The sequence below is a fragment of the Typopeltis vanoorti genome, chromosome 14 (genome assembly GCF_054136105.1).
Source record: "Typopeltis vanoorti isolate ZY-2024b chromosome 14, IOZ_Tvanoo_1.0, whole genome shotgun sequence".
NCBI classification, from domain to species: Eukaryota; Metazoa; Arthropoda; class Arachnida; order Uropygi; family Thelyphonidae; genus Typopeltis; species Typopeltis vanoorti.
This window is the reverse complement of record NC_143562.1, coordinates 123,731,747-123,750,829: the sequence shown is the minus strand read 5'-3', so window position 1 is coordinate 123,750,829 and position 19,083 is coordinate 123,731,747. Positions and strand designations below refer to the sequence as shown.

Here is a 19,083-nt window from a genome sequence, read left to right as displayed (position 1 = left end):
GCCTTTGATATAAGGTATGGGAATCCTATGGGCCTGTTCTTGTCTAGGTTGATGTGTAGAGAAGTTGCTGATGAATTTTTGAGTTGTTTTGGGATTATATCCGTTTAGAGTGGCTGTTTTTGATTATTTCCAATTCTTGTTTTAGAGAATCCTCAGAGGAGCAAAATCTGTGTGCTCTGGTTACCAATGATTTAATGATGCCAAATTTTTGAGAGGGATGGTGAGCAGAAGTATGGTGAATGTAGCGACCTGAAAATATCGGCTTGCGATAGACAGAGGTGGAGATGGAACTGTCTTCTTTTCTTTGGATGTGTAAATCCAGAAAGGGAATGCCCTGTGGGGATTCTTTTCTAATGGGAATTTGATGTGTGGATGAAGAAGGTTGATTTTATCTAAAAACTGGAGTAGCTCTTGTTCGGAATGACTCTGACCTGCAAAGATATCATCGACATATCGAAGCAAGACACAAGAATTTTTTTTTTTCAAGATGTTCTATAAACAGGTCAGCCAAGATATAAAAAATATGGAACAATAAAAGATTAAGCAAAGAACTTAAATGAAAGATATATAAAACAATGATAATTCCCACAGTACTCTATGGCTCAGAATGCTGGATCTTAAGAAAAAAAGAAACCGATAAACTCAATGCTTTTGAAATGAAATGCCTAAGAAAAATCAATAGCACAAACTGTACAGAAAGAAAAACAAATGAAAAATTCAGAGAACTTAACAATAATTGCAGCACTAAAAAAGAGCCAACTAAGTTGGTTTGGACATGTTTCATGAATGAACCCAGAAAGACTACCAAACATATTATTAAATGGCAGAATTGAAGGACAACCCAGCAGAGGAAGATTAAGAAAGAAATGGATTGACCACATTAAAGAAAGCACCCACTTAAACCCCATAATAGACAGCAAACAGAAAGAAATGGCAAAAATTCGTCTTTGTGGAACTCAACCAGTCATTAGTGGAAGAGAAGAAGAAGAAGAATCAGTGATAAGGTTCCATGTTAGGTAATCAATGGTACTTATCAAGGTTTATGTTTACAAAACACAGCTGGTAAAATACAGTGGACACAATATAACAAACACCATGGTAAAAAAAAAACTACCAAAGTCCCATTGACACAAAGCTATTATAAATAAAATTCACTATAACAAATTGTCCACAATGATAAACTATTTCTATGGTCCCTAAGAGTTGAAGTTATGAGATGAAATTAATATTTTAAAAAAAAAATAAAAAAAATCTGAATCTGAATAGAATTTAAGTGATTAAAAAGATTAAATATATTAGAAATGAATAAAATAATGGATAAAAAAATAAACTCTGAACACTTTTCACAACACCATCTCACACACCTACATTGTGCATTAATATAGTATTCTACTCTTCACCCAACCTTCAAAAAAATGATCCTTCAATTAAATGACACTACACATGTCAACCAACTTACGGTAGAATACGATGTAATTGTACTTACTTATCTGACCCTTCATTATCAGAACGGCATATGATCTTCCAACTATAGGTGGATAAATAGTATATATACAGTTGAAAGTCAAATATATACTAGATAACTGTTGCAGTGGGATGAAATAAGGATGATGGGACATATAACACAAAATACCAGCCAAATCAGGTATGTATGTATGCAAACAGTCGTACTCTGTTGTAAGGAGCGCGGAATTAATGAGATCAAGGATGTAATAAACCAAATGCCATAATCATTTTAATTTCCAATATAACTGCTGACTTTTCTAACGAGCCTGGTACACAGTAGCTATTTTCGTAACTTTCGTAACTATGCAAACATTCTTAATTGCTCAAGAAGATCTTAGAATAGACAAAAATAAAAGCAGTGACTTTATTTTTATGACTCTTATAAACCTTTTATGACCACCTAATCAAAATAAACATTGAGAACCATCTCCATTCAACACACCTCTCGTCTAGTCTCTGACCCTCCTCCCTCACTTTACCAAAACACTGTCACAACTATAAAATCAGTCAAAATTGAATCATTCATCGGAAACATGTCTACTAAAAGAAAGTGTCTAAGTTCATGAAGAGTCATATTTATGAGTTGAACATGATAAGCAAATGTTCAAGTGTGTAAAAAGTTTTCTTTGTCATCTTAGACAGCAGACATTGTGGAAGAATACAGATCTTTACATATCATCACTGAAAAACAATATAACCAAAAAAAAAAAAAAAAAAACTTTTTATAAAGTGTGACATTACAAAAGTGGAGGGATACTTAAGGGTCAAAGCTGGATGACTGAGAGGAGACCTCGACATAGACTTAAAGGAATGCGGAGAACCGACCAGGGCTTTTAACCTAATGTTCAATCCTACCCTTCTTGTGGTGAACCCTGCTAGGTATCTACCTGAATTCTGAACGAACAAGTATGGGCTGACAATTTGGGATTTAGCAGATAAACTGTATTCATATTGGCTTAAACCACAATACAAAATGATGACACAACATGACAGAATTTCATGTTTGGCTGGGGTGTTGCCTGGTTAAACAAGGGGCCCAGTGTTCACCAGGGTAGGGTCAGCTACTGGAACAAATCCTAAAACACACCCTAACTCAATATCACCACTCAATATCTAACACGAAAATGTGCACAAATTCACATGGAGAGAAGAGGCAAGGAATAGGAAAAGTCTCATTGAAAATGTTATTGACAATAGCGATGTTTTCTCCCTGGTGCAGGATACCAGTGTACAGAGTATTTGAAATTGTAAGTGATCACTATTTAGTCTTGAGCAGGATAAAATTGAATTTCATTTTGAAAAGTAGAACATTTAAGAAAGTTTTAAAGAGAATAAAAGTTGAAAAGCTCTCAGATGTCAACTGTAGACTAAAATACACAAAGGTTCTTGAATAAAAAATGAAAGTGTTTGAGAACAGGAACCAAACCTTGAAAAAAACATTGTTGAATTCAGCCAAAGAGGCATGTGGTGAGGTTTTCTGCAAGGATTGAAAAATCAGAACTCCATGGTGGACACAGGAAATTAAAGAGGCAGTAAAGGAAAAGAAGAAAGCATATCAAATGTTCCTGGCAAATAAGTCAGCTTGCCCTCTTAGAGAATACAAAGACAAATGTAAGAATGCTAAACACTGTGTAAAACTAGTTAAACCAAAGTCATGGGAGGACTTTGGCAAGAATATAGAAAATAAATATCAAGAAGGTGGCAAAATATTCTGGAGTTGTTGAAGAAGCTTAGGAATGGAGGAAAGAGTACTGTAAAAGGAGTTAGAGATGATAAAGGTGAAATGAAAATGGGAGAAAAAGATATCCTTGAAGTATGGAGTAATTACTTTGAAAAACTGCTAAATGAAACAAGCAGTGACGACAGCACAGTGGTAAAAAGCACCAACCAGGCATGCAGTAAAGAATACATATCCATACTTGAAGTAGAAAAAGCCATCAAAAGCCTGAAACGTCAAAAGGCAGCAGGAGTAGATGATATTCGACCAGAAATGCTTAAGTATGATGGTATAAGGGTCATACATTGGCTGCACTCCATAGTTCAGGGGACCTGGACAGAGAGACGCATTCCCGATGATTGGAGTAGAGCTCTCATAGTACCCATATATAAAAAGGGAAATAAAACTGAATGTGAGAATTACAGAGGTATTTCCCTACTGAGTGTTCCTGGTAAGATTAATGCAAGTATACTTGAGAAAGTTGGAGTCTTGACAAGTAACAGACTGATTTGGAGGAAAATTGTAGATTGGAAGTTAGTAATGATGTAAATTTTTCATGCAGTACTATCATATTCCTGTACACCCTTTGATGGTACATGGCAGGAATTTGATGATGATGATGAACTCAATATCACCAGAGTTCAAGATCGGTACTATCACCATAAGAAACCTGAATGGCAAAGAAATGGAGCTAGCTGAGGAACTGGATAAGCATCAGATCTTCATAATAGGGGTGACTGAAAGAAAAAAACACAAAAACTAGTAGGATCTTTCAGAGCAATAAATACAAAATGTTATATTCAGGCAATAACAATCAAGGAAAAGAAGGAGGGAGGCATAGGGCTAGTCACCTTATCCTTGGGACAGGTACAAGAGCTTAAGATAGCTCTGTAGCAGGTTTGACACACAGCGGGAAGAAGAAGACTGTTGGGATGAGCACCAGATGCATGTCAGAATGACATGGAGCTACTGAAGCAGGACATCTCCTCAAGGCTCTGATCGCTTTGGCAGTGACCATTCCTCAATGATCTTATTGCACTCTTCATCAACCATTGGTTCATCACTGAAGAATGGATTCTCTGGAATCAGGAGGTGGTCTCTGGGGATGGGATGTAGTTATAAAGCTGCTGGAAGAATTTTTTCCACCTCTGAAGGTACTCAAGAGGGGAGCTCACAAAAGTGCCATCTACCCTCTTGATGTTGCCATTTTGTTGATTTAGTTTTACCACTCAGTCTCCTGAGGGTCTGATACAGAGTCAAGTACTCGTGCCTGGCTGCTGCTGCTTCCAGATCAGCTGTGACATTATTCCAGTAGACTTTACATTCCGCTTTCATCTAAATTCATTCACATGCTTGACTCGTTTCTGCTTATCCACCAGATCCAGGCACTCATCGGAAATCCATGGTTGTGTCTGGCAGCGGATAGGTGGACATAGGGAGGGTAGCACACCCTAGGACATATACTGATAACTGCTTCTCCTCCATATCTACATTAACCAATAGCTTAAGTACTTCAAATCTGTTTGATAAGGTAATTTGAAAGTCCTGCTTGAGCACTGGATCCTTAAGACATGTCCAGTTCAGTTTGGCTGAGGGGAGAGGGGTGCTTTGTGCCCTGCCAGCTGCAATCCCCTGCCCTCTTGTGGCCTCCACAAGTTCTACCAGTGCACAACCATCCTGCAATGTATATAGGTGACTTTAACAGCCACCACACGCTATGGAAATATGCTTCCAACAATGAATGCGGAAAGACTTTGACTGAATGGGCAGAAACTCACAACATGCACCTAATTTTCAATGCAAAAGATAGATCTTCCTTCAGGTCAGCAGCTTGGAACAGGGAGTACAACCCCGACCTCTGTTTCATAACTCAAGAAAACAATGGACGACCATTACCTACACCGAGAAGAGTTCTCTCCAACTTTCCGCGAAGCCAACATACAACAATTATATTAGAGGAAGGTCTGCAGGTACCCCTTGTCAGATACATCCAACGTCCCTTCTAGAACTTCCAGAAAGCTGACTGGGATACATATGCTGCCTGTCTTGGCAAATATATCTGCTGGATCCCTCCAACAAGCAATACTTACAAGAGGTTCGTGGGAGCTGTCTTAGCTGTAGGTAAGAAGACCATACCAAGATGCTTCCAGAAGGAGTATATCCCTGAATGGGACGATGATAGTAATAAACTGTATCAAGAATATCTAGAGTGTGGCAATCCTGACATTGCAGATGAACTCATTCACAGCCTTGACACCAGCCAACAAAAGAAATGGACTGAAACAGTAGAAAGATTTGATTTTCGGCACTCCAGTAGAAAAGCATGGAACCTTCTAAGAAAACTAGTTAGTGGCACCCTGACTGCCAGGGAACAATCTGTTATTTCTCCTAACCTAAGCTATTTCTCCAACATGCATTACATATTGTCGACACATCAAGATATACCACCAAGGACAAACAACACACTCTTCAAATAAAAAGAGAACATACATATTTGAAAAATAACAGACCATCAGACCTTAATATTCACAACCTTTCACTCTTGAAGATATTAACACTGCTCTAATCGATATGAAACCAGGCAAGGCTCCAGGTTTCAATGGAATTCATCCTGATTTCCTGTTGAAGACAGGCCAAAAAGATTGACAGTGGTTGGCTTGCTTTTTCTCTGACTGGTAGACTTCCAAAAGAGTATAAGAGGACAAAAATTATCCCCATCTTAAAACCAGGAAAAATCAACAAACCATAAAACTACCAATCAATTGCCCTGCTTAGCACCTGTTATAAGCTCTTAGAAAGGCTCATTCTCAACAGAATTGCCCCTAAGATAATAGAACAAGTCCCAGTGGAACAGGCCAGATTCAGACATAAACAAAGCTGCTGTGATCAGGTTCTGTCACTCACCACATATAGAGGCAGGCTATCAATAATGTCGGAAAACAGCTGTAGCTTTTGTAGATCTTACCACAGCTTATGATACAGTCTGGAGGCATGATGCAGTCTGCAAGTTGCTTCGGGCAGTTCCATGCAGAACAATAGAAAAAATAATCAATAACATGCTAAGCAACCACCTGTTCCAAGTGTGTATGGCCGAGAACAAAAGTAGACAAAGAACACTGGATAATGGACTACCACAAGAGTCAGTTCTGGTTCTCCTCTTTTTTAACTTATACAGTCTCCAAAAAGTTTTGCTATGCTGATGACATTGTTCTAGCCACCAGACACACCAACTTTACTACAATGGAAGATACACTAACAAACGATCTTGCAGTCCTCAATGAATACTTAGCAAATGGAGATTACGCCCAAATCCTAGTACATATGTACTAGGATTTGGGCGTGATCTCTCAACAAACATGTACATATTGTACATATGTCTATTACTATGTCCATATATATTAAGGATTAACGTAATGTAACTTTTCATGTGTGAGCCATACGCCAAATAAAATAAATGCAGCTGCAGTTGTATTATGGCATGAATGAGATAGTGGACAGAACCACTGTCAGGCTCCTCTTTGCATGGACATCCTTGAGGAACAAACAGAATCAAGAACTGATCAAGATGTAGTCCAGGAAGGCTGAATCCTCACCAGCTGGATTGCACCATGTAAACTGGTTTTTGTGAGGGTGTGGAAAGCGGCTGTTGCCTACAATCAGGTGGTTTGATGCAGTGAAGGACAACAGGCACAACCCATTGTCAATGATCATTGTCATGCCAAATCTGTCCAATGTTCCTATCCCATCCAGTCCGCACCAATGTGGGTTGAAATTTCCTGGCAAAATGGTCAGCTTGGTCTGCGGGATTATATACAGTGTGTGCTGGAGCTGGTTGTAGAAGCCATCCTTTGCTGTATCTGGACTGGTCTCAGTTGGAGCATAGGTGGACAGGATACTTCTTAAATGTGCCATCAATGTTGAGTACAGTCTAGCGATCTGAAATTAGCTGGAAGGCAATTACGCTCCCAGCAGCCTCTTTGTCCAGTATAAAATCGATGTCAGCTTCCTGTTTTTCACCACCAGAATAGAACAGTGTCATCCTTCCATTGGTCTCTGGCAGCTTGATCGTCAGTGTCCCAGATCCTGTGAAATGCATTTCAGATACTTCAATAATTGAGATTTTGCATTTCCATGGAAATGATTTCAATATTTCCATGGAAATGATTTCCTTTTGTCCAACAGGTTGTCCAGTTCTCACATTCTATGTAGCAATGCGAAATTCCAATTTTGGTGATAGCTTAGTTCTTCAGCTAGTAGTCCACTTCTCACAAGCACCCTTGGTCTCCAATGCTGGTGCATCAGCTGCCCCAGATGCACAAATGCCAAGAGCATAAGAAACAAAGGGGTTGAGTTTGTTGCTTTATAGAATATAATGTAGCCAAAGATTCCTAGCATTAGTAAAACTTGGCTATCAGAATCAGATATGGTAACTGGGATCGAGTGTAATGGGTACACTATTTTTAGGAATGATAGAAGAGATATGAGAGGAGGAGTACTACTACTAATGATATCAAACAACTTAAGTCCGCTTAGGATAGAAACACAACAAAACAATGATAGCAGTGTCCCATGTAGTGGTGAGTATGAGGCTATCTGGCATTGATGAGATGCCAGATAGCCTCACACTTACCAGTATAGTCTGGTGAGTATGAGGAGCTGGTTGTAGAAGCCACCTGCAACTAAGCCACCAGATCTGTAGCCAGATATCTGGCTACAGACCTGGTGGCTTAGTTTCAGGGAACAAAGAAATGCATTCTAATTTAACCTTATGGGTACTAAACAAGTGATTATGATAGGGGACTTTAATTATCTAAACACTGATTGCGTAAAAGAGAAATCTAATGATAATGAAGAGGAATTTATTGAAACGTTGAGAGACAACTTTCTCAAGCAGCGTGTGAAAGAAGAAACTCAAAGTCAAAGAGATTTGTGAAGCGTTAGAAGAGATATCTGTTAAGAATATGACTTTTACCACCAGCTGGTGGCAGTGATCATGCTGTGCTTTCTTGGAAAGTATCTAATTATATTAATGTTCCCATTAGAACAGGTTATATACTCAACTACAAAGTTGTAAATTATGATCAACTTAGGAGAATACTATCTTTGGTCCCATGGTATCAGTCATTGAATGGGAAAAATGTCAGCAATGCATGGAAATTTTTGAAAAAGTGCTTAAATGAGATGGAATCTGAACGTATCCCTAGTGTTCAGAATAAATAGGATGGGAGTGAAACGGATGTGCAGCTTATTAACGTGTTCACTGCCACTGGGAGTTCATCAAGTCTGATCCCAGATGCCACGGTCTGTAAACTATTCAATGCCAACTACGAGTTATCTCATAGTTGGCAGTCAATGTGTTAAGCAAGAGATCCACAAGAAGATGATGTGGAAAGAATACTGTGAGAATAAGAGTAAGAGGAGTTATGAAATATATAAAGCTCATGGCATAAAAGTAACAAGTATTGTGCAGAAAGCTAAATCAGAGTATGAAAAGAAATTGGCTAAGCAAGTTAAAAAAAAAAAAATCCAAAATAATTTTATAGTTATGCCTCAAGCCAAAGAAAGAATGAATTTAGAAGAATAATTTTATTGAATGCAGAATATACTCTAGTGTTAGAAGATAATGGGATTATTCAATAAATGAGTGCTCACTCACTTTGCTAAGATATATCAACCAGGTGGATGTAACATGGTGCACAGTGCTACTACTACATTGGATGAAGAGTTAGAGGTGCAAGAAAATAAAGTTGAAGAGCTGTTGCATAACCTATATAAGAATTTCCAATAGAGACAGATGGAATATCGGCACGATTGCTAAAGATATGTTCAATTGTCCAAATTGGCTAGGCCTGGCCTTTCCCATGTTTGTATAAACTTTAGTCTCAGCTCAGGAATGTATGAAAGTTCCAATGTACAACAGTGGTGCAAAAGCTGATGTGTCTAACTACAGAACTATCAGCATCTCTGGTGTGGGAGTGAAGATTTTAGCGAATTGTTAAGAAATCACATACAAAAAAGGTAGACAAACAAGCTATGCTCAGCAAGGTGCAGCATGGATTTACTAAAGGAAGGTCATGTTTTAGCAATTTTCTCATATTTTATAACAATGTTACAACAAGTTGGATGAAGGGAATAGATATACTATGATAATGTTGGATTTTGCTAACGTATTTGATAGGATACCAAACGAAAGGCTGTTGCCTAAACTGGAAAATATGAGATTGGAATATAAACTCTTGTCTTGATTCAGTGGATGGTGGTAACATATATCAAAAAGTGGTATACAGTGGGTGTGAATCTGCTACATTGAAGGGGGGGCCAGCGGTGTACCTCGTTGTGCCACTGTGTTTAATCTACACATTAATGATGTTGGGAAGGGTCTAAGAGGAGATGTGCACTGGTTTGCTGATGATGTGAACAGTAGACAGGGCAAAGGAAAATAGCTGTTAGTTTAATGTTAGTAAGTGTAAAGTTATGCACTTTGGAGCAATGAGATTTCTGGCAGCATATATGCTGGAATATAGAGATCTGCATAATAATGGATAGGAATTTGAAGTTCAAAGATCACACAGCAAAAGTTGCAAACACAACTCAGAAGAGAATTGCGATGCTGAAGTGAACCTTGATATGTAAGGATAAGGAAGTCATTTTGTCCCTTTATAATGCCTTCATAAAATGCACCTGGACTGTGGTGCATAGATTTGGTCTCCCTCGTTTCAAGAGGATAAAGAAGCACTGGAAAGAGTGCAAAGAACAGTTACAAAGATTATATCTGGATTATGGGATTTAGATTATTAGGACAGATTCTGTATTTGTAGATTACAGACTCTGGTTAATAGGAGAAAGAGGAGTGATATGATAGATGTCTATAAACTTTTGAATGGATGTTATAAGATATCGTCTGACAAAATTTTTCATTATATGAAAGGTGGGGAGAGAACACGGGGACACCCATGAAAGTTGAGTTTGTTCTCAGCCAAGAAAGAGGTAAGAGTTAGGTTCTACTTTCACAGTGAGTGAGTGGAATAGTGTTTGCCTTTAGGGGTAGTGAGTGCATTATAGTGTGAATGAATTTAAGAGAAAGTATGACAGCTGGTTTGGGTGATTTATAGTCTCCCTCGATAAGTCCTTGACTCCGTGGAGGTCTCAGATAATAATTATAAAAATGAAATTCTTAAAATGATATAATGAGTTTCAACGATTTAAGGTGAATTTTACATGGAAGAGTTGAAAATATGTGAAGGGGATGAAGTGAGCAAAAAAAAGTAGAATGTTATGACCTGCTGGAAATATGTTTGTTAGGTACAGTATGAAAAACTAGTAAGATATTATTGAGTCATCCCTGATAGAGAAGTAAATCAACTGAAAGTTGTAGCCCATTTTTACTGAGTTATTAATCACTTGAAACATTGGTACTTTAAAAGGAAGAATCTGGTAGCAAACAGTTTTATTGAGCCAAAATGTAAAGTTGTTTGTCTTGTCAGAATAATTTTTTTGCTTATAGTAGAATTTACCAGGTGTCATTATGTGAGCAATCCCTCTTTATTCTCTATGTCTCAAAAACTGTTACTCTTTTCAGAACTATTTTTGTGAAACAACAGGTGCCATTAGTCATTCTTTGCTAGAAGGAAGAACTAAAAAAAAAAAAAAAAAAAAAAAAAAAAAAACTTTATATATTAAATATGTTAACAATAGCAGTAGTGAAAAATGCTATTTTCATTAAATAAATAAGCTTGTTTGCATAAGAGGTAAACATATCAAGATTACTGAATATTACAATCTAAATATGTGGTATGTCATATGCCACTGTTAATAAAGATGCTGGTACAACCTGCTGTTTAAGTGTGTGCTTTATGGGATGGTACAGATCTACTAATTTAAGTGATACAAGAAAATTATTTCTATTATTACTTCTTTTATTAATGGCTATTACCTGGGGCAGAGCTGACTACTACCGGGTGCGTCCCCAGGTGGCGGATCGGGGAACAGCCTTCAGATATGGAGGCTAGCTGCGATATAAGCAGAGCAATCTGGCAAATAAGCAGCAGTGGACCAACAGCGACTGAGCTATCAGGGCGTGGGGGAGCAGGGAGCAGAAGTGACAACTCTGTTTCACTTAAAACCTCACAAAGCCCAATGACAACTCGGTGACATGGCAAGTAGTGCTGCCATTAAATAAGCACCTGCTGGGGGTCACTGCCCCTGACATTGGGAAGCAACATTGTCAGTACTGACACAAGGTTGAAGCCAAATGATGATGGAAAAGCTTGTGATCAGAGATTTGCAGATGGCAATATGATTATATTGTGTACGTCTGTAATACTGCAGAGCAGAAAGCAAATGGAGAAACTACTGCTCTACCTTATCTCCAGAACAACCACCATGGCGAGCAAACCCTTACAATTGACCCCAAGTTCCCGGCGTCCTTTAAATGGGACAGGGGGTGCGAAGAATCTCTGGGCTCAAAATGGTGTCCACTTTTAAAATTGCAACTTGGAATGTCAGAACTCTGTATGAAGCTGGCAAATTAAGAAATGCCACAAGAGAAATGAAGAGACTGGGCATCTGGATTTTGGGAATTTTCGAGACAAGATGGCCAGGATCTGGAAAATGTCAACAAGATAATACGACAATGTATTACTCTGGGAATGATGAGAACAAACATCGACATGGTGTAGCTGTAATAGTAGATGAAGAAATCAATAAATCAGTAATAAATTGGATTCCATTTTCTGAAAGGATAATGCTCTTACAACTTCAGGGAAATCCCATTAACATAAATATCATCCAAGCTTATGAACCCACAGCTGACAAAAGTGAAGAAGATGTTGAAGAGTTTTATGAACACCTAAAAGAGATTAAAAACCTAACAAAGAAACATGATATAAACATAGTGATGGGTGACTTCAATGCAAAAGTGGGAAGAGGGGGTGATGGAGAAATTGTTGGCGAACATGGCTTAGGCACCAGAAATGACAGAGGAGATCGCCTAGTCCAGTTCTGTCAGGAAGAAGATCTAACAATAGCAAATACCTGGTTTAAACTTCCACCCAGAAGACTGTACACTTGGAAATCGCCTCAAGATAACCAACATAACATTGTCCGAAATCAAATTGATTATATACTCATAAATAAAAGATTCCACAGTAGTATAAAGAGTGCAAAGACTTATCCTGGAGCAGATATCTCATCAGACCACAATCCCATAGTTGCAGAAGTACGTCTTAGATTAAAATCAGCTAAAAAATCACAAAAGAAGAAAAAGAAAATTGATGTAGAAAAACGAAAAGACCCGAACATAAATAAAAGTGCCAAGACTCAGCTTAACCTGCGATTACAACAGATTAACATAGAAGAAAATAAAAGTGTGGGATCTCTTTGGAATAGCTTAAAGAATGCCATCGTAACAACAAGTATTGAAGAAGTAGGTTATGTGAATAATATAAAACAACAGGAATGGATGACAGATGAAATTCTTTCTCTTATTGATACAAGAAGAATGTACAAAAACAAAGACCTAGCCAGGTATACAGAAACACATGGGGGTGGGGGGGGGGGGGGGTGGGGGGGGGGGGGGGTGGGGGGGGGGGGGGGTGGGGGGGGGGGGGGGTGGGGGGGGGGGGGGGTGGGGGGGGGGGGGGGTGGGGGGGGGGGGGGGTGGGGGGGGGGGGGGGTGGGGGGGGGGGGGGGTGGGGGGGGGGGGGGGTGGGGGGGGGGGGGGGTGGGGGGGGGGGGGGGTGGGGGGGGGGGGGGGTGGGGGGGGGGGGGGGTGGGGGGGGGGGGGGGTGGGGGGGGGGGGGGGTGGGGGGGGGGGGGGGTGGGGGGGGGGGGGGGTGGGGGGGGGGGGGGGTGGGGGGGGGGGGGGGTGGGGGGGGGGGGGGGTGGGGGGGGGGGGGGGTGGGGGGGGGGGGGGGTGGGGGGGGGGGGGGGTGGGGGGGGGGGGGGGTGGGGGGGGGGGGGGGTGGGGGGGGGGGGGGGTGGGGGGGGGGGGGGGTGGGGGGGGGGGGGGGTGGGGGGGGGGGGGGGTGGGGGGGGGGGGGACTATTTAGAGATGCACAAAATTTTCAAAAATTAACTTAAAAAATACCTTTGGGAGAAATACACATGCAGTCATGTGCTACTTCGTTTAATTTATCTGCAGCTCTTACAATTATAGGGAAATTTTCAGGAGAATACTGTTGTGTATGAATACAGCACAAATGTTCACAATGATGATGCTGATGACACTGGGTATTACAGCTATCATTTGGTTTTAAGCTTTGGAGCTCTTGTAGCAACTTCTTTGAAGGACAAGAAAACTTGACTCTTCTTCCTTCTTTTCCAGATGTTATGGTTAAGTTTTCTATCTAATTAAATAAACAAGCATATCCAGAAATTCAGTAATCATATTTATACGTAATTCTGATAACAGCTTAAGAAAATAAAAAAATTATGACCATCATGAAGCACACAATTTGCAAAGTATCTAGTGACTATAATGAAATTATTATAACTTGAAGTATAGGAATATAACACATATCAATAATAATTTACTAGAACCTTAATACAATTAGACCACGATGCTCTACAACATATAAATGCAGTTCACACATGTCATGTTGAATATACTGTTCTTGTTGTTTAATTTGAAATTCATACCAAAGATGTCCATGATATTAGAGCGTGCTAATAAAAATATATCCATAACTTAAATCCATTTCATGTTATCCATTCATTGAAATGGCTGTGAAGTATTATTCATTAGGACAAGTAATGCACATTATGACAATAGAAATAGTCATGTATATTTCAACACAATATCTACATACAAGCCTGATCTCCTGTCACCACCCCACCATCAGCAGTGTTATGGTGATGAGCAGGGCTTGAAATTGAAAAAAAAGTGCACTCATCTGATCATCTGTTATGAGTGAGAATAATTAGCTGTCTATTTTGTTTTTTTTAATACAACAAAAACTTGCAGCACTACATTGGTTTGTAATGGAATATGACCAAATAACATGACAGTTATGGGTGTATCATTTTATCTTTAGTCACAGTAATATATTTTGAAATATCATCATCATCATCTAATTCCTGCCATGTACCCTCAAGGGGTGTACAGGATATGATAGTACTATATGAAAAATTTACATTATTACTAACTTCCTATCTACAATTTTCCTCCAAATCAGTCTGTTACTTGTCAAGACTCCAACATTATCAGATCTTATATTTCTATCATCTAAGGCACTTTGTACCGTATCAATCCACCTATATCTCGGTCTTCCTCTGGGTCGTTTTCCTGACAACATGGCAGAGAACACTTGTTTTGCTAATCTTTCTTCGCACATTCTGTTTAAGTGACCATACCACCTGAAATTAGCTATGCTAACGCATTCCTGGATGCTGACAATGTCAAGTTCTTTCCTAATATCCTCATTTTTAATATGATATTGCCATACCAGCTTTGCTGATTCTGTTGTTTATTTCTATATTTAATTTACTATCTTCAGTAAAAATCGTGCCTAAGTAGCTGAAATGTTTTACTTGTTCCACAGGTTCTCCATTCACAACACAGTTGACATTTTCAATGATTCTGCTTATTTTCAATGTCTTTGTCTTTTTATTGCTGACCGTCATACCATATTTATTACAACAGTTATTCAATTTAGTCAGAGAATCTTGCAGACTTGTAGCGGATTTATTTAGAAGTATACCATCATCTGCATAAAGCAAAGAGCTGACATTAACATCTCCAATTTTGATATCATGTTTAACACCACTTTCCTTCTAATGTGAACCATATAGATAATGAATAACAGACGGGATAATGTACATCCTTGTCTCACACCAGATTTAACATTAAACCATCTTCCTGTACTTCCGTCAATTCTAACTGCTGACTTACAACTCAAATAAAGACTAAGTATTGCTTGATATAATGCCCCATTGACAATATATAACTGTAGCGTATTGAATAGCTTCTCTCTTGGCACCTTGTCATAAGCCTTTTCCAAATTGACAAAACTTAAATACAGATCTTTGTTATATTCACATGCTGTCTCGACTATTTGTCATAAAGTAAAGATCTGATCCTGACAGCCTATATTTGGCCTGAATCAAGCTTGTTCTTCACCAAGCTTTTCTTCCACAATTCTTCTCAACCATTTCTCAAGTATACTTGTAAAGATCTAAAGATCTTGCCAGGAACACTCAGTAGGGAAATACCATTGTAATTCTCACATTCAGTTTTATTTCCCTATTTATATACGGGTACTATGAGAGCTCTACTCCAATCATCGGGAATTCATCCCTGTGTCCAGGCTTTCTGAACTATGAAGTGCAGCCACTGTAAGACGCTTATACCACCATACTTCAGCATTTCTGGTCGAATATCATCTACTCCTGCTGCTTTTCCACATTTCAAGCCTTTGATGGCTTTTTCTACTTCAAGTATGGATATGTATTCCTGACTGCATGCCTGGTCAGTGTTTTTTTATCACTGTGCTGTCATCACTGCTTGTTTCATTTAGCAGTTTTTCAAAGTAATTACTCCATACTTCAAGGATATCTTTTTCTCCTGTTTTCATGTCACCTTTATCATCTCTAACTCCTTTTACAGCACTCTTTCCTCCATTCCTAAGCTTCTTCAACAACCTCCAGAATATTTTGCCACCTTCTTGATATTTATTTTCTATATTCTTGCCAAAGTCCTCCATGACTTTTGTTTAGCTAGTTTTACACACTGTTTAGCTTTCTTACATTTGTCTCTGTATTCTGTAAGAGTAAAAGCTGACTTATTTGCCAGGAACTTTTGATATGCTGTCTTCTTTTCCTTCACTGCCTCTTTAACTTCCTGTGTCCACCAGGGAGTTCTGATTTTTCTATCCTTGCAGACAACCTCACCACATGCCTCTCTGGCTGAATCAATCAGGATTTTCTTCAAGGGTTGCCACTGAATCTCCAAGGTTTGGTTCCTGTTCTCAAACTCTTTTATTTTTTCTTCAATAAACTTTGTGTATTTTAGTCTACAGTTCATAGCTGAGAGCTGCTCAACTTTTATTCACTTTTAAACTTTCTTACATCTTATTCTTTTCAATATGAAATTCAATTTTATCTTGCTCAAGACTAAATAGTGATTGCTTCCAATTTCAAATCCTCTGTACACTCTGGTGTCTTGCACCAGGGAGAAAACATCGCTATCAACAATAACATAGTCAATGAGATATTTCTTATTCCTTGCCTCTTCTCTCCATGTGAATTTGTACACATTTTTATGTTGGAACCAATCCAACAGATATTTGCCATTATTATTAGCGTTGCTCTTTTCTCCAAATTTTCCCAAAATATTTTGAAATATATATGTTGAATATGTCTCAATAGGAACATTGCTTTCTCATGTTATTATGTGTTAGTAAGCCAGATACCTTTAAGCCAGGATTAATTTCCACTTGATTATTTCAACTCTCTTCTCATTTCATTTCGTCTATCTCACTTATACACAGTTTTTCAGATGCTGTAACTAGATCTAATATTCCACAGATTACTTCCACAATTATTTCTTAGAATAATTATCTCTCAGTTACTTTTCTCCTCAGTCCAGTGTATACCCCACAATTGAAATCCTGCTCAGAAGCCTAGAGAAATTACTTCTTGGTATGAGACCTAATGCAGAGAGTCAGGGAAACTAGATCATCAAGGTAGGAATGAGAAAAATGTGTTTTTCATGTTTGCATATTATGTTTGTGATTCATAACTTTATCATGTTTGTATAGCATAGCTGAAAGTTACCCTGTTAGGTATCTACTGCCAATTTGGGATTTAGCTGATGAAATTGCATTCTTATTGGTTTACACCACAATGCAAAATGATGGTACAACATGACAATATTTCATGCCAGCTGGGGTGTCACCTGGTTAAATAAGACCCTACCCCTTATTTTCTTCAGGTAACCAAGGTGAATAGCAAAAAAGTCAGCTACTGGAACAAATCCCAACTCAACACCAGAGTTCAAGATTGGTACTATCAACATTAGAAGCATCAATGGGAAAGAAATTGAACTAGCAGAAGAATAGAACAAGTATCAGATCGACACAACAGATGTGACTGAAACAAAGAAGACAAAAACAGGTGAGATCTTTTTAAGTGAAAAATACAAAATATTATATTCTGTCAATAACAATCAGGAAAAAGAGTGAGAAACACTAAATATGAGGATAATCTTGAATGGCAGACAATATCAAGTAGTGATGTGGGAAAATATAAGAATGGGGAATTGGATAGACTTATTAGTACTTATGGCCCCACAGACGTTTCTACTAAGGCAGAAATGGAGGAATTTTAAGAGGCATTAGAGAAGGTAGCTAGCTCAATGAAGAAGGAAAAGCTGGTCCTTGTTGGAGATCTAAACAGCTGGTAGAAAATGATTAACAGACATATGGAAATATTATATGTGTAGCTTAGTATGTGTAGCGGCGTTTACACACATGGCGCTTAACCGCACGAAGGAAGACGTCTTGGTTTCGAATCTAATCGGCGATAGAAGAAATTTTTGTCCGCGCGGTTAGCCTAGTGGCTATGCGCCTCACAACCATATGCCTGGGGAAGGAGTGTCCTAGGTTCGATTCCCGTCGGTGACGAGAGGAGCTGAAGGATCTTCCTCAGCCATAGTCAAGTTAGCCAGTCTTGGGCGTTGACAGCAGGGTTTTTTCCTCAGTTTATTCTGGGGTTTTTCATCCCGCAAAGCAGGCAAACTAGCCTTGAGAACTCAACACCACAGGCCAAAGGATACACCGGGGCATAAGGCTGACCACCTTATCCTGTAAACGGAGTGAGGTCCGATGATTGATGGACCCTCGACACCGCAAGGTAAAAGAGGGTATAAGGTGAGATGAGAAGATGGAAATATTAATAATAATGATAAATACCTATTGGATTTCTCTTTGGGATATGGATTAGTTATTACTAACACAATGTTCCTCCATAAAAATGTGCACAAATTCACATGGAGAGAAGATGCAAGAAATAAGAAAAGCCTCACTGACTATGTTATAGTTGATAATGAAGTTTTTCCACAGGTTCAAGACACAAGGAATATACAGAGGATTTCAAACTAGGAAGTGATCATAGTGTTGAGCAGGATAAAACTGAATTTCATATTAAAAAGAAGAGTGTGTAAGAAAGTTTTAAAATGAATCAAGGTTGGACAGCTTTCAGAGGTAAACTGTACACTCAAATACACAAACTTCATTGAAGAAAAATGAAACAATTTGAAAAAGAACCAAACCTTGGAGATTCAATGGCAAATCCTGAAGAAAACATTGACTGATTCAGCCAGAGAAGAATGTGGTGAGGTTGTCTACAAGGATAGAAAACTCCATGGTTGACTCAGGAAGTAAAAGAGGGTAGTGAAGGAAAAGAAGAAAGCATATCGAAAGTTTCTGTCAGGTAAGTCAGCTTGTGCTCTTAGAGAATATAAAGCAAAATGTAAGAAAGTGAAGTACTGTGTAAAACTAGCTAAATAAAAGTCATGGAAAGACTTCAGTAAAAAAAAAAGATAAAAATAAGTATCAGTCTTTTAGAATGTCCATCCATACTACTATCTTACTAGTTAAAAATAGAACAAGGTAGTATCCCCTTGCCTTCCTTGTCCAGCAATGGCATTAAGAGAGGCTCAGTGTTCCTCTCTAAAGGTTGAAACCCAGACCGGTTTCGACATTTATTGAGGACTTATCGGTGGAAGTCAGACCCAAAAAACACCACGGTTGAAGTAATGCAAAGCTTATAAATTTTACCTAAACAAGTTGCCACAAGGTGCCTTGACCTTGTTAAATAAAAATCTCAGGATGAGAGTAAGATGTAGAAAGTTTTTTACATTG

At 38.8% G+C, this 19,083-nt stretch overlaps 1 protein-coding gene across 1 annotated transcript in view; it reads right to left on the bottom strand.

Moving 5' to 3' along the window:
* The window catches only part of LOC150099879 (uncharacterized), a 434,429-nt gene that overhangs the window by 246,266 nt on the left and 169,080 nt on the right, over positions 1 to 19,083 (bottom strand). Inside the window, exon 9 of the mRNA XM_090403509.1 lies at positions 13,311 to 13,569. Coding sequence (XP_090259635.1) covers positions 13,311 to 13,569 — 259 coding nt within the window. The remainder of the gene's footprint in view (positions 1 to 13,310; positions 13,570 to 19,083) is intronic.